Source organism: Dichotomopilus funicola (assembly GCF_033296635.1).
Source record: "Dichotomopilus funicola strain CBS 141.50 unplaced genomic scaffold C8A04scaffold_6, whole genome shotgun sequence".
Lineage (NCBI taxonomy): Eukaryota > Fungi > Ascomycota > Sordariomycetes > Sordariales > Chaetomiaceae > Dichotomopilus > Dichotomopilus funicola.
The window spans coordinates 548,634-564,080 of NW_026944027.1; the positions used below are offsets into that span (position 1 = coordinate 548,634).

The 15,447-nt window shown below is 56.3% G+C and overlaps 5 protein-coding genes across 5 annotated transcripts; 3 read left to right on the forward strand and 2 right to left on the reverse strand.

Moving 5' to 3' along the window:
• Positions 1-1,456: 1,456 nt before the first annotated feature.
• Positions 1,457-1,765, reverse strand: C8A04DRAFT_25417 (uncharacterized protein; the record flags this gene model as incomplete). The annotated part of the gene is made up of 2 exons (XM_062779546.1): positions 1,457-1,613; positions 1,704-1,765. 2 exons carry the CDS (start codon positions 1,763-1,765, stop codon positions 1,457-1,459), a joined length of 219 nt encoding a protein of 72 aa, XP_062640210.1.
• Positions 1,766-3,407: 1,642 nt separating this feature from the next.
• Positions 3,408-6,113, forward strand: C8A04DRAFT_34722 (uncharacterized protein; the record flags this gene model as incomplete). Its single annotated transcript, XM_062782931.1, has 3 exons — positions 3,408-3,966; positions 4,033-4,280; positions 4,365-6,113. 3 exons carry the CDS (start codon positions 3,408-3,410, stop codon positions 6,111-6,113), a joined length of 2,556 nt encoding a protein of 851 aa, XP_062640211.1.
• Positions 6,114-6,489: 376 nt separating this feature from the next.
• On the reverse strand, positions 6,490-7,647 carry C8A04DRAFT_9517 (TAP42-like protein; the record flags this gene model as incomplete). The annotated part of the gene is made up of 1 exon (XM_062785515.1): positions 6,490-7,647. The coding sequence occupies one exon, from the start codon at positions 7,645-7,647 to the stop codon at positions 6,490-6,492; it is 1,158 nt and encodes a 385-aa protein (XP_062640212.1).
• Positions 7,648-8,218: 571 nt separating this feature from the next.
• C8A04DRAFT_9532 (uncharacterized protein) lies at positions 8,219-9,204 on the forward strand (the record flags this gene model as incomplete). Its single annotated transcript, XM_062785521.1, has 3 exons — positions 8,219-8,258; positions 8,390-8,720; positions 8,760-9,204. 3 exons carry the CDS (start codon positions 8,219-8,221, stop codon positions 9,202-9,204), a joined length of 816 nt encoding a protein of 271 aa, XP_062640213.1.
• A 671-nt stretch (positions 9,205-9,875) lies between these two features.
• On the forward strand, positions 9,876-14,896 carry C8A04DRAFT_9478 (dicer-like protein 1; the record flags this gene model as incomplete). The annotated part of the gene is made up of 4 exons (XM_062785497.1): positions 9,876-11,414; positions 11,473-13,059; positions 13,145-14,614; positions 14,666-14,896. The coding sequence occupies 4 exons, from the start codon at positions 9,876-9,878 to the stop codon at positions 14,894-14,896; spliced, it is 4,827 nt and encodes a 1,608-aa protein (XP_062640214.1).
• Positions 14,897-15,447: the final 551 nt, after the last annotated feature.

Sequence of the window (15,447 nt, forward strand, 5' to 3'; positions counted from 1 at the left end):
GATACTACGGGTGTATCAACCCCGACGGCTGCACGGAGAGGGACTGGTTCCAGTCGGAAGGAGAGATCCGGGACTGCAGCAGCTGCTACAACAACAGGTGGTAGTAACGGGGGAGTGTCGAAAAGCCCCAGAGTGGGAGAGCAGCCCGCTGGGTTGGGGATTGAGAAAGGGGTTGTGAGGAACGATGGCAAGGGGAAGGAGAAAGAGCGTGGGAATGGGGCTGGGAATGGGTATGGGACGACTAGTGGTGCTGGGGTGAGTGTCAGTCTGGATACTGCGATGGCTACGACGGTGGGTACGGCGACAACAGGTCCGACAACAGGGTCGGGGGCGAAAGGTACAGGGAAAGGTGGGAAAGGGAGTGAGGGTCCTACGAAGGGGGTATCGCTTTAGGGGTGCCTCTTTTTTTTTTCCTTTCAATTTTCTTTTCTTGCATGGTACGGTATTGGTTTCCTTTGGTTTGGTTGCATCTGGGCGGCGTTTTGTGTTTGCATTTACTGGTCTATCCTGCTGTACTCTGCTTGTCCTGCTTGCAGGGTGGTGTGTTACCGGGGAACGGGAGAGGAACGGCGGTATTTTGTCGCAAAGGAAGCGAGCGTGCGAGCGTGTGTGCATGTTGCATGTTGTGGATGATGGATGATGGACGCCGGATGACTTGGTGGGCATGATGGCTTTGTGAGATATCTGATCTGTCTGGTTTTTTATGGTTTCTTGTTTCTCTCCTTTTTCTCGTTTCGCGGTGGGCTGAGGTGCCTAATCAGTCAGTCTGTGCCTTCAGTTCGACGGCTGGCTTCCCAACCTGCATAGGGATTGCTTGGATAATTCAAAAAGGCTTGTTCTACATTTTCCAGTGCGCTGTAAAGTGAGCTATATGTGATGAGTGTGTAGTTGCGACACGGTTTGATGTGCTTGGTTGTCTGGCTCGGGTTACATGTAACGCTGATATGAGGTGAGAGCGAGGTAAGTACAGTACTGAAGGAGGTTCAATGTCATATTATTGGATGTCTGTTATGCCATTTGGTAGTGTAAAGCATCGTGATAAACATCATGGTAGGTTGGTATTTGTTGTTGTTGTTGTTGTCAGAAGTTTGCGCTAATGGTGTGTGTGCCCATCCGACACCTATTTTCCCTGCCTAAGGACCACTCCCTTATCCCGTTCTCAAAACTCACCGGCTCAACTCCTGTAACACCCCCTCCCCTAAGATGATGTCCTGTAAGAGAAGACATCTTTCGCCTTTTCCTAGGCTTCAGCCTCCGAAATAACCCCAAAACCAAGCCGATTCCAGAACCCATGACCCCCAAACACCAAACCCAGACCTCACTTCACACCCAACCCAAATCCAGATTCAGACTCGCACCCGAACTCAAACTCACACCTGAACTCAGGCTCAGCTCAGACTCAGCTCAGACCCAACTCAGACCCAACCCCAAAACCATGCCTAATCTCTCAATTCATTTAAATGCCCCCCCCGCTCCGGTCAACCGAAACGTACAAGTTCGAGGGCACCCGCTTCTGGGCTTGCTCTCGTTCAGCGTATGCGCCAGACATCCGGCGCAGGGCGAAGCCGGTGCCTAGCACGACGAGACCGGCGGCTGTTAGGCGGGGGTGTTTGCTGTTTTTGTTAGTGTGTTTCTTTACATAGTAGGGTGTGTGTTTGTGTATGTGTGTTAGGGTTGGGTTGATATCGAGAATGGGTACCTACCTAAAGATGCGCAGAGCAGAGGGAGGTGGCGAGGCCGCCGCGGCTTTTGGAGATGGGTTCATGGTTGTGGTGTGAAGTGGGGAATCAATATGGTGTTTGAGACAAGAGATGAGATCAGAAGAACAAAAGTCGAGGTTGAGATAGTTGGAGATACTGATAGTTATGGCAGTCGCTCGGGCGATAGCGGTGAAGGGGCCTGACTGTGCGTCTCTAGCGTAATTGCTCGCTCGGATGCCAGGCCGTTTACAGAGCGACAGATAACGTTCACTGCAGCAGACGCACCTAGGGTGCTTTCTGCTTTGATAAGTGACACCTGCGCTTGGCCCTCAGAGTCTCGGGAAGTCCTAGGTGGGCATTTATAACGGTTCTGCCTTCTGTTTGTGTTGTAAGGCTCACTCTACACGTACACGGCCACGAAGTCCATCTGCGATCTATTGGTAAAAATTACCCCAAACAAGCGTGAATTGCCCCGGCCAGATGGCAATGGGCGAGTGGCACAGAGGCACGCGACACCTGCGGCAGGGGGCGACAACCCCGGACGTATCGGGCAGGCACGGCTCTCGCTCGGCTGAAGGCGGAGCTGGTGAGATGAACAGGCCTCGGTGGGCCCAGAACGTGCTGGAGCTTGGGCCTTTTGCCGTTTTGGGACGCCTGAGTGGCCCCTTCCAAGCCCTTAGAGTTGGTCCGAAGCCTTTCGATCTCAACATTAGTCCGGAGTAAAAGAGCCGTTAACTTGTATCTCTCTCAACAAGATCTCGATTGAGAAAGAAGACTAAAGGGTAGTTACTGCCTTGATAACTATTTGGTATTTGCAATTGTCCGCTTCGGATCGCCTGCTGCTCATTTCTTTACCGGGTATGTCGATGACTCAACCCCACCCCTGAATGCGCTGGACCCTTTGAAGGCATGTTCCATCGCCCCTTCTCTTTTCTCCTCTTACCCATCCTTTTGAGTCCCTAGGAGTTCCCGTCCTCATCCGCACCTCAGTATTGACGATTCTTTTCAAGCCATTCCTATAAGTCTCTCCAAATAAATTCCTCAGAGTCTCATACTAAAACAATAATGATCCCCACACCAGTTTGTTCGACTTCTTCAAGGGCATGCGAGTCTTGTTTCTCCTTTTTTTCTCTTAGTTTTTTATTAGTTTTTGCTCGCAGTATTGATTGAATTACTAGCTCCTGCTTCTCATCCCGATTGACATTTGCCCTCAGGCAATGTGGCTGCCTGACGTCGTACATAGTCCTGTGTGACTCGAGCCCTGCGTCACCCCCTATTCCGGGCCCTGATTGGGTAACTGGCCGCAGTCAGTTGGCTCTCCCCTCAGTCCCGTTTGTATGCACGGTATGCCTCCGGGTGCCGGGAACCGGGCGGCGCAGCCTGCAACAAAGCAACGTGGGTTCATCCCACTTCATAGAAGGCGGGAAGGCTAGAGAGTGTATTTTAGACCCAACCGGCACCTTATGGTTCGCGGACAATCAGCCTAGCCGTGTTTGCGATCTGAAGTTTTCCCTCTGGTGAGGGTCCTCATCGCAACACCAGCCTTTCTCCCTTTATAACTCGATCACCACGCCTCGATCACATTTCGACATTGACGGACGGGTGAGATTGAGAATTGTCAAGTCGCATTCCCATAGGTTTCTTGCTGGATTTCTACGCCCACCTTTGCATCTGGTCGTCCATTCCGGCTTCTGTTACACCCCAACGATGGACGTCAGCTTTGATCCGGCGGGCAATAGCCGCACCTATGGCGAGGCCTGTGTCAATTCTCTAGACACCCATATGGCGGAACTTGCGGTAGTCAAGAAGCCAGATATTCGCGATTTTCAGGACAAAGTGCTTGCCGTCGTCAAGTTTCCGTTCGAGGGCTACCTCAAGGCGGCCTGCGATGGCGACCCATGGCCCGATGTCCAGCTTCGCATGAACTATGAAAAGCTCATGGGGCTGGGATCCAAGACGATTCAGGACATGTTCACGCCCCGGGCCCAGGCCCGTTTCCGCCGCCATCTTGGTTTTGAGCAGAGCTTGCCCGAGGGCATCGAATACGTCCTGGACTTTACGCCCCCCTCTGAGGGACCCGAACTGGCCGACCTCACCGCGGCGCTCTGGCTTCCTCGCGTTGTCAAGCTCTGGTTCCTCGCTGGCCAATACATACCCGATCCGATCGTGGCGGACGGCATCGGCGTGCAAAACCGTCCGTTAGCCGACAAGGCCGTTGGTGGCATCCTCACGCTCGGCCATGATGATGTGTGCAAAGGCGTTGGATGTACGTATGCCCCTGCGCGAACCTTCCTATCCTCTGATGGCTATCCTATGCTAACAAACCCCTCAGGTATCGCGAACTATGCGGACTGGCAAGCCCGGCCTTTGGGTGAGCTTCCCGGTATTGTTGAGAACCCTGTCGGTACGCGGCACTTCCCCCCCTGGCGCGACGTGGAAGACTACTGCCCGATCCGGCACCGTGCCGCCATTGTCCGTGTGCTCAACGCCATCAACGGGGAGAGTCTTCTCTTGAACTCGGCGGTGCGTATGTGGACCGTTGCCCAGGTGGCCATCTCCCTCGAGATACCCCAAGTTGTGGTAAGTCGCTTTCTCCTCTCCCGACCGCATTACGCGATGGCATAGCGCGATGGGCATGGACAGACGGCTGATTATCAATCCTAGGTCGACCCCGTCACGCAGTGGCTTGTGGCGCCGCCCAACACCAAGTTCATTGAGATCTGCCCCGAGAGGGCCTACCAACTGGCGCGCGCGCTCAAGATCCCTAGTGTTCTTACCACGTCGTTCAAGATCCTCGTCAACGAGCTCGCCGTGGACTACGCTTCTTCGCGGCCCGTGACACGGCCGCCGCCGTTGACCTGGGCCCAACGTCGCCGAGATGACTACGGCGACCACCCGTCCGACCCCATCGAGTACGCTAGCCGCGCACTGGCAGAGCGGATGCAACAGGCCCTCCAGCTCCTCCGATCGGAAGACTTCTTCACCCGCCTAGCGGACCCCATCAACCAGTGGGAGTGCCTCCGAGCGTACGGGACCGTCATCGAGGTCCTCAGCCCTGACACCCCTCTGCGGGTCGTCTACAACGACCTGGTTAAAGGCCTTGTCTCCAGCTTTTCGGATTTGATAGAAAGTGCCCTGTACCCGGAGTCGCTTGAACAAAAGTCCATCAAGAACCCTACCGCTATGCTCGAAGCCCAGCGGGATCACTACGTTTCCGAGGCCGGGCGCCAGCCCCTCTTCAGCCTCTACTCGCGGCTCACCGACCACCAGAAGCTCCTTACACCCTTTTTCTGGGACCGGCTATCGCGGTTCCCGGAGCGCCGCGGGTTCACTTTGTCCCATTATGACGGCACCACGCTGCGTATCCTTGCCGAAAACTTCAACGTCGAACTGACCTACGCGCTGCGGGACCCGGAGGGCATCGCCGACCTGACTGAACGTGAGTTTGTCACCGCCATGCGACTCGTTTCATGCGCCACAACCAACCGCGACAACGTCGTCGCCGCGCTGGCCGAGTTCAACATAGACCACTTTTACCACGAGTTCTGCGCTTCGGTCAAATCGTTCTGCGCCCAGTACCGCCCATCGCACAACTATGGCAATGAGGAGCATGACAATCCCATTCCCCTGTACTTGTCGGACCACCTGCTACTGTCACTAAGCGAGAAGGAAATGAACTACCTCCCCATCTGGGCTAACGGCCTCGACGATGGCTCCGGTGGTGTCTTCCAGGAACCTGTCCCGCCCGCCGAGATGGGTCCCAGCGAGCCCGGCCCGGGCTACCACACTGGGTATACCATCCCCACAGGCACCGCCATGACCGAAACCGACCCCGACGGCGGCGCGACCGACAACAGGACGGTCTCGGGCGTCCAGCGATACGACGATGTTGTCTCCACCATCGCGCCATCCGACCTCGGCGTCGGCGACCTACGTATCGCCAGCAGCACCGCCAGTGCCAGCCTCATTAGCGGCGGGGGCGGAGGCGGAAAGAGTAGGACGGATGACTGGGTGAGCGCCACGGCCGGACGCAGCGTGGATGTCCAGCACAGCGGGACGGAGACCTCCACGGCCACGACGAGCAAGACAACCGGACGCAGCAGCTTGGCCACGCCATCAGAGGGCGCGTTCACCGCGGGTGACGAAGAAGATAGGATGTATGCGGACGCGCGGTATGCACAGCCGGCGGCACATCAGGCGCAGGGACAGGCGATTGAGCAGTATGTGCATGAGGTGGATGGGGAGAGCCGAGAGGGGGGGAGTAAGAAGAGTGCGGGAGGGGATAGTGAGGATGATGGGGAGTTGGTGTGGGATTCGGATGAGATGGAGGTGGATTTGGGGTTGGATGATGAGGACGATGATGGGAGTTCTACGTTGGATGGGTTTGAGGAGGTGGATGCTGAGGTACGGTGATGAATATTGCGCTGGGGTTAGGGTTATGAATGAACGATATCACGCAAAGAATGGCTGGCGTTTGGGTGGGATTTGGGAAATTGGTTTAGCATAAGTTATGGATTTATGGTACTCTTCATGAGATTGGTCTCTAGTTCAGCCATGGTGGATGAAACCGAGCGGTTATGGCGAGCATACTACACAAAAGCGATTAATATAAAGAGATGCATGCTTAACTTGCCCCATCTATCCACGTTTACCCATACGTTCCACACTAATTATACCATACACCAGCCCATACTCTCCGCAAAGGGTATCATTCCTCAATTCATATCAACCCCCCCAATCTCTCCTTTAACCCCCTTTTAACATCATGTGATGTACACCATGTGATAGACTACCCCCGATTCAACGTATTCCCACTCCCCTTCGGATTAGCCTCCACAAACTCATCCCACGCCCTCGCCTTCATAGTCTCCGCATCCGCCTTCTCATAATTATCTTCATCCGGCTCCGGCCGTCGTCCGCTCGCTTCCCCACCTCCTTCGATGATCCCCCCGCGCCGGGCCTCTTCGTCCAGGTACTCGTCGATTGTCATGGTGGGGAGGTTGTGGCTGGGGCGGAAGACGTTGCGGGTCATTTCGGCCCGGTTGGCGCCCCCGCCGGGGAGGAGGGTGAAGGGTTGGAGGGGTTTGCCTTGTTTTGAGAGGAGGGGGCCGCCGCGGTTGAGGAGGGAGTTGGTGTTGTTGCGGGGCTGGTCGAGGGTGGTGGTGGTGTTGTCGCCGAGGCCGCCGTAGCGTTGGCGGTCGCGGGCGTCTGATGGGTTGGAACCGTTGGATTGGGACGGCGGTGGTGGTGGTGGCGCGAGGGATAGGATTTCCCATTCCCGGTTGAGACCCTCCAGCGCTTGGAAAGTCATATGCGTGCTATACGCCAGATGGGCCAAATGCACCTCCCGCACGGCATCCTCATCCCCCGCACCGGCCGTCCCGCCACGTCGGTCGTCTTCGGTGCCGTACTCGGGCCGTCGGCGGAGAAAGTCGAGTTTGGTGCGGAGTTCTTTTTCGAGTTTGAAGTTGGCTATTTTGGCGTTGCGGCGGGCTTCGGGGTTGGCGGTGAGGGATACGGTGGTGAAGGTCGTTGGGGCGTCGGTGTATTGCTCAAGGAGCTTTTTGTGGGGTGGGGGCAGGAGGCTGTAGCTGTCGAGGAGGTGGAGGTAGCGCTCGTAGGCGTCGCGGGCGGCGGAGAGGATGCGTTTGCGGTCGTCGCGGGGTGAGGAAGGGGAAGAGGGGATCTTTTGGGTGATTTCGGCGAGGTGGAAGTTGATGAGGAGGAAAGGGAGGTCGGTGGTGGAGAGGTCTTCGAGGGATTCGTTGGGGCTGAAGAGGGAGACGGCGCTGGCTAGGGCGAGGGACTCTTGGTAGAGCTTGATGGCGGATGAGACGGTGTCGGCGTATTCGGTTGAATTGGGGGTGAATGGGGTGTTTTCGAGGGTGAGGCGTTTGGATTCGGCGTCGGCGAAGACGTTTTTGAGGGAGCGGGGTTCGTCCTCCATCTTGGTGGGTGTGTGGTCTGACGGATGAAGTTTGGTAATCAACGGACAGAGGATGTCGATAGCTGCTCAGGTGCACACGCGAGGTTGCAAAGGCCTGGGATCGAAGCAGTGGTGGAAAGGACGAGTTGCCCCTCATTGTGGGGTAATCTAGCTTGTACCTTGACTACGGTATTCACACAGTGGAGTACCGCAGTGATATGTCCCTCATCTTCCCACAAGATAATTGAGGTATGTGCAATAAAAGATGGCTCCTAAGACTTTCGGATACCTTTGAAAAGAATTAAGCTAGTATAATCAATAGTAAAGCCATTTTTTGAGACGTTTATGGGCCGATTTCTTGGTGTACGGTACCTAGCCGTCACAGTGTTCCATACGGCCTACAACAAGTATCAAAAGTGGGGTGCTGTCAACCCCTGCCCAGACCGATCTTGACTCCCACTTCTGGCTATGGAGATCGTCCAGTCCCTGCATATAACTCACGCCTGTTCCCATGAGTCGAAGTACTTTATTCAGTCGCTCACTTGTTCGTGCCGCACTCGTACAAAGACCACAGCCTCAGGGAACTCGCAGAATGGCGCTCTATCCAGCCCAAGAAGGGGCCAAACTAATTTGTATGTAACAATCTCATTTTATTTTATTATTTCATATCCCACTACCTTAATTTTACTCAGCCCAACTTCACACACCGTTTCTCTTCCACCTCCCCTCTCAATGACTCACTCCAATACTCACCCGCCTCCAGTCGCCCCCGCCGGCGCCACCCAAGACCAAACCATCGAAATCCCCCTCGCCCCGGGTCAAGCAGCCCAATTCCTCCGCACCGAGCACCTCGGCGGGCTCAAGCGCAGCGACCTCCAGCCACACGACCCCATCGCCCAATTTCACGCCTGGTTCGACGAGGCCTCAAAACCGGCATCGGGCATCCCGCACCCGGAGGCCTGCACGCTGGCCACGGCTCAGCTGCCGTCGGGCCGGGTGTCAGCGCGTATGGTGTACTTGAAGGAGCTGGACACCAAGGGGTTTGTGATTTATAGTAATTTTGGGACGAGTGGGAAGGCGAGGGATTTGTTTGGGTCTGCTGCTTCTGGGGAAGGGTCTAATGGGAATGGGAGCGGCAGCGGGGACGGGACGAGTACGGGAAACCCCTGGGCGTCGTTGGTGTTCTACTGGGAATCGCTGGAGCGCCAGGTGCGCGTGGAGGGAAAGACGGAGCGGATCCCCCCGGCCGAGAGCCAGGCGTACTTTGATACGCGGGTGCGGGGCAGCCGGATCGGGGCGTGGTCGAGCCGGCAGAGTGCGGTGCTGAAGCCGGATCCGGCTGTTGAAGGGGATGATGGGCGGGCGATGTTGGAGGGATGGGTGAAGGAGACGGAGGAAAGGTTTGAGGGCAAGGAGCAGATTCCGGTGCCCGAGTTTTGGGGCGGACTGAGAATTGTGCCGGAGCGGGTGGAGTTTTGGCAGGGCCGGCAGAACCGGTTGCATGATCGGTTTGTGTATGACCGGGTGAGGGGGGAGGATGGGAGGGAGGAGTGGACGCTGGAGAGGGTGAGTCCATAGGGCTGAGCTGCTTGTGGTTATCCCTTTCTGAGTCTCCCTGAGCGTTCCTAAATCTAAGGCAGAGAGAGTCATCAGAATTTCGAGAGTTAGATTTTAAGCATTGTCAGTTTATAGCGAACCCAGCGGTTTCCTATTATACGTGTTCTCTTCCCTCCTTATGCTTGTTTTACGGTAAGTTTTCACTATTTATCTGACTAAAAATACAATAGAACAAACACCGGACATTGTACTGCAGCAGGTGCCACCCTCATCCTGCGGCCACTTGGTCACGGCAGGTGCATGGTCGGCCTCAGTTTCCTCCTTTTGGGCCAATCCGACCTATCGGAGTGCTTCTCGGGCAGTTATTCCGCTGCAATAACCCAACTTGGCCAAACTTCATCTCTTGTTTACTCACGTGGCTCAACGTCCGTGATTCCTATCTCTATTTTTCTTTGTTCTTTGCCTCTGCCTCGCTCCTTCTACTTCTACTTTCTCACTAGATAATTTTGGCGATCTTTTGCTAAATACCCTTCACCAACTTTGCAAACGAACTGAGGCTGCAAACTCGAACTTATTCAACCAAACCAAATTCCATTGCTCCGACCTTTTCACATCTTCTCACAATTAATTAGTTTTCTTCACATTTGCTCACCACGATAGTACTCGCTACTAGGCTACTCAGTCCCAACATCATGGACACAGAAATGAGAGATGCGGCGATCCACCCGCCGCAGACCCAAGTGTCCGCTGAGGTAGATATGATGGACATTGATGGCCCAGTCGTGACAAGTGTTTCGGCGGGACCCACGAGTGCCCCGGAAGAGGAAGATGATTTGGCCAATGCCGACGATACTGACCGGGAAGACGAAGAACAAGACGAAGAGCAAGACGGCACAAAGAAGCTGATTGTCAATCCCGCACCCAAACCACGCAAGATTTCGGAGCGCAAACGAGCAGACCATGCAGCGTTCGAGGAGTGGATCGAAGAGAATCAAGAAACCTTCGCCAAGGGCGTGGAAAAGCTCGTCGTCGCCGACGATGTCAAGTCATTCCAGACCCTGATCCGGGACTTTGAGAACAAGCGGATCATCTCGAGCCCGCGCGACTACCAGCTGGAGCTGTTTGAGCTGGCCAAGAAGCAGAATACCATCGCCGTGCTTGACACAGGTTCGGGCAAGACCCTGATTGCGGCCCTGCTGCTTCGCTGGACGATCCAGGCCGAGCTGGAGAACCGGTCCAAGGGCGCGCCAAAACGTATTGCTTTCTTTTTGGTCGACAAGGTTGCGCTGGTGTTCCAACAGCACGCGGTGTTGACGTGCAATCTGGACTACCCGGTGGAGAAGTTCTGCGGGGACATGGTCGAGGACGTGTCCAAGGCGTTTTGGGAGAAGACGTTTTCTGAGAACATGGCGATTGTCTGCACCGCCGAGATCCTGTATCAATGCCTGACGCATTCGTATATCCGGATGCAGGAGATCAACCTGCTGGTGTTCGATGAGGCACACCATACCAAGAAGAACCACCCGTACGCACGCATCATCAAGGACTTCTACATCGAGGTCGAGGACCAGGACCAACGGCCGCGCATTCTCGGCATGACTGCCTCGCCCGTGGACGCGCAGATCGACCCCAAGGTGGCGGCAGCCGAACTCGAGGCGTTGTTGCACAGCCAGATCGCGACGGTGGCTGACCCGGCTGCGCTGCAAAACAGCAGCAGCCGGATCAAGCGTGAGGTGATGGTTGAGTATGCACGACGGCCGCCCAACTGGGAGACGGAGCTCAACCAGGCCATCGGCAAGTTGGTCGGAGAGTTCCGGGTGTTCCAGAAGCCGCTGGCGTTCACGACCAGGGCCGCGGCTGAACTGGGTCCGTGGTGTGCGGATCGGTACTGGCAGCTGTACTTTGAAGACGAAGACAGTATCCGGCACGAGTCCAAGGCGGAGCGGGAGATCCTACGGCAGTCGGCGTACAGCATGGGCATGAGCGAGAAGATCGACAAGGTCAAGGAGGCGCACGGTCTGGTGAAGCAGCACCAGTTTGCGCGACCGAGCCTGGAGCAGCTGTCGCACAAGGTCAGGATGCTGCTGAAGATCCTGCGGGACCAGTTTTCGAGCGTGGACCACGATCGGCGCTGCATTGTGTTTGTGATGCAGCGGAACGTAGCGACGCTGCTGGTAGATCTGCTAAAGCAGCCAGAGATGAGGATCCCTGGACTGGAGCCTGGTGTTTTGGTAAGAGAGTCTAGAGAATAAGAAAGGGGTTTGTTTCCGGATGTTAACATTGTGACAGGTTGGGGGCGGTCGGCCTGAGGGAAGCCATGACGGCTCCAAGGTGACGTATCGCGACCAGGTCTTGACCATCGTCAAGTTCAAGCGAGGCGAGATCAACTGCGTGTTTGCCACCTCCGTAGCCGAGGAAGGGCTCGACATTCCCGACTGCAACGTGGTCGTCCGATACGACCTCAACACCACGCTGATCCAATACATTCAGTCCCGCGGGCGGGCACGCCGAGCCGGGTCGGTCTACATCCACATGGCCGAGAGGGGCAACGTTGAACACTTGCAACGGCTACGGCAGAACCAGAACAGCGAGGACGCGCTGCGCAAGTTCTGCGAGGCCATGCCCGAGGACCGGAAGCTGACGGGGAACAACTACAACATGGACTACTTCCTGCGCAAGGAGAAGGGCCAGCGGCAGTATACCGTACCATCGACGGGGGCCAAGCTCAACTACAAGCAGAGCCTGATTTGCCTGACTGCCTTCGTGGCCTCACTGCCGCACCCGCCCGAGGTCAATCTCTCAGCCGACTACGCCGTGTTGTCCGTTCCAGGTGGCTACCAGGGCGAGGTGATTCTACCAGATGCTTCGCCTATCCGCAACGCGACGGGGCGCATCTATGCGAACAAAGCGGTGGCCAAGTGTTCGGCGGCTTACGAGATGTGCCTGAAGCTGATCCAGGGCAAATACCTGGACGAGCACCTCAAGCCCATCTTCGCCAAGCAGCTCCCCGCAATGCGCAATGCCCGGCTGGCCGTCAGCTCCAAGAAGCGCGAGCAGTACAAGATGCGCCTCAAGCCCGAGATCTGGTCGGGGCGGGGCGAGCCTGTGGCGATGTACATCACAGTGTTGACGCTGGCCAGCCCAGAAGTGCTGGGTCGGCCATCAGCACCGCTGCTGTTGCTAACGCGGCAGCCGGTACAGCAGGTCGCGTCGTTTCCGCTGTACTTTGGCGGCGGGAAGTCCTCCGCGGTTGAGTGTGTGTCGGTGCCTGGGCAAATCGAGCTGGCAGTTTCGGAGAGCGAAGGCCTGACGACGTTCACGCTGGCGGTATTCAAGGATGTGTTCAGCAAGGAGTACGAGGCTACAGCGGCCGATCTTCCGTACTTCTTAGCTCCGACCAAATTGGGACACGGGGCCGAGAGATTTGCGGCAGTTAGCGAGGTTGATACCAAGAAAATGGTGGACTGGGAGACGGTCAAGTATGTGCAGGAGAACGAGCGGGTTCCGTACCGATTCAACGATGAACCGGACGCCTTCTTCCACGACAAGTTCGTCACGGACCCCTACGACGGCTCCCGCAAGTTCATCCTACGTGGACGGCGCCACGACATGAAACCGACCGACGCCGTACCACCCGGGATCGTGGCGCCGGGACATCGGGCGTGGCGTGTAACCTGCAAGGAACACGACATCTCCAACTACAGTCTGAGCGCGTGGTCCAAGTCGCGCGCTCTGCTGGCCCCACGAGCGGATCAGCCTGTAGTGGCGGCTGAGTTACTGTCGATCCGGCGCAATATGCTGGACGACCGCGTGGACGAGCAAGATTTGCAGCCACGGCCATGCTTCCTGGTGCTGGAGCCCCTGAGGATCTCTCCGGTAAGTCATTGTCGCACATTTTACACAGCATAAGCATATCCGCCCTTTGTATTCCCCAACGCGAGACATAACTAACACAGATCAGCTGCCCGTGGACGTCGTCGCTATGATCTACCTGTTTCCGGCTATCGTACACCGCATTGACTCGAACCTGGTCGCCCTCGAAGCGTGCAAGAAGCTGGGTCTTGAGCTCCGGCCCGACCTAGCCCTCGAGGCATTCACCAAGGAAGGCGACACGGGGGACCACGAGAACCAGAATGAACACGAACACAACCTCGACAAGGTCGGCGCCGGGCAGGTCAACGCGCAGGGCGCCGGGCACAACTACGAGAGACTCGAGTTCCTCGGCGACTGCTTCCTCAAGATGGCCACAACCATCTCCATCTTCACGTTGATACCCGACAAGGGCGAGTTTGAGTACCATGTTGAGCGCATGCTCCTGATCTGCAACCGGAATCTGTTCAATAACGCTTTGGACTTGCACCTCGAGGAGTACATTCGCTCCATGGCCTTTGACCGCCGTACCTGGTACCCCGAGGGACTCACCCTGAAACGCGGCAAGCACAAGGCCGACGCTTCCGGGGGACGCCAGCACGTCCTAGCCGACAAGACCATTGCCGACGTGTGCGAGGCTCTCATCGGTGCCGCCTACTTGACCGCCCAGGCCGGCGACCCCCCCGGATTCGACCTCGCCATCCGCACCGTGTCACTCCTCGTCCGAGACAAGAACCACGCCATGGCGTCGTGGCCCGAGTACTACGCCGCGTACCAACCCCCGACCTGGCAGACCGCCCCATGCAACTCGGCCCAGCTCGACATGGCCGCCCGTTTTGCTGAGCGCATGGGCTACACCTTCACCCACCCGCGCCTACTGCGCTCCGCTTTCCAACACCCGACCTACCCGTTCGCGTTCGAGTCCGTGCCGTCGTACCAGCGTCTCGAGTTTCTGGGGGATGCCCTGCTGGACATGGCCTGCATCGACTTCCTGTTTCATAGCTTCCCCAAGGCCGATCCGCAGTGGCTCACCGAGCACAAGATGGCCATGGTATCAAACCAGTTCCTGGGTTGTCTAGCCGTGTACCTAGGGTTCCACAAGTCGCTGCTGATGTGCTCTGCTTCGCTGCAGGCTGAGGTGGGCGAGTATGTTGCCGACGTCGAGCTAGCCTTGGAGGAAGCAAAGAAAAAGGCCGTTGCGGAAGGGAAGAGCGAAGACGACTTTGCGAAGGACTTCTGGCTGTCCATCGGCATCAACAGCAGCACTGCACCTGGCCCTTCTAGTCTCACCGCTGGTGCCGGTGGAGTTGGCCGTCGTCCTCCCAAGTGCCTACCCGACGTCCTCGAAGCCTACATTGGCGCCTTATTCGTCGACAGCTGCTACGACTTCTCCCTAATCCGCCAGTTCTTCACCGCCCACATCCGCCCTTTCTTCGAAAACATGGCCCCCTACGATACCTACGCCAACAACCACCCCATCCCCTTCTTCGCGTCCCTCTTGCTCCAGCGCATGGGCTGCACCGAGTGGCGCATCCACGTCAAGGAGATCCCAGCTTCGTCCGTTGCGAACAATAGTTCGTCAGCGATGGGCACGCTGGGAGGGGAAGAAGAGGGTCCTGCGACGGGGGCGGCGGTGTTCATGGCTGCGCCGCAGGTGGTGTGTGCTATGCGCGTGCATGGGTTGCCGCTGGCGCATACAGTTGGGCAGAGTAGTCGGTATGGGAGGGTGGCGGTTGCGAAGAAGGCGGCGAGGTTGTTGGAGGGGATGGATGTGGAGGGGTTTCGGAAGGGGTTTGGGTGTTCTTGTCGGGGGGTGGTAAACGGGGAGGGAAAGGGAGAGTAAAGAAGGCAGTGATGGGGAGAAAGTGGGGGCGGATGGTGAAAATGGGGAGATCATTCTGAGATAGAGGCATTATTTCTTTACATGGTGCAAATTTCTTGGGAGTTTGGGGATTCGGGGTTTAAGGAGTCATCTATCTACCTACTGACGTTGTCTACTGCATCATGGCATTTGCATCGGCGTTGATGAGGCTTTTCCTAGGTTATTCCTTAGGTTATTTGGCTCTGATATTGAGCACGAGGGAGGGTGAAAAGTTGAGCGTTCTTAGAAGAGACGTAGATACCCTTTCAGATTTGAAGGTACGGTAGAAGACGTGCGATAATACGAAAGATTCAGCGTGCTTAGTTCATTGAAAATGGGTTCTTAGAGAGACTACAGTCTCGAGGATAGCAGGTTCAGTGATCACAGCTGGTTTTTTTTTTTTTTTTTTTAAAAAAAAAGGGAAGTAGATATCTCCTTAGATAGGTTTGTAGGAGATACACGCCATAATGCGAAAGATTCACGAGAACTACTCACTTTTCTGTGGATGGATGGGAGAAGGAGAAGCTGGGCCT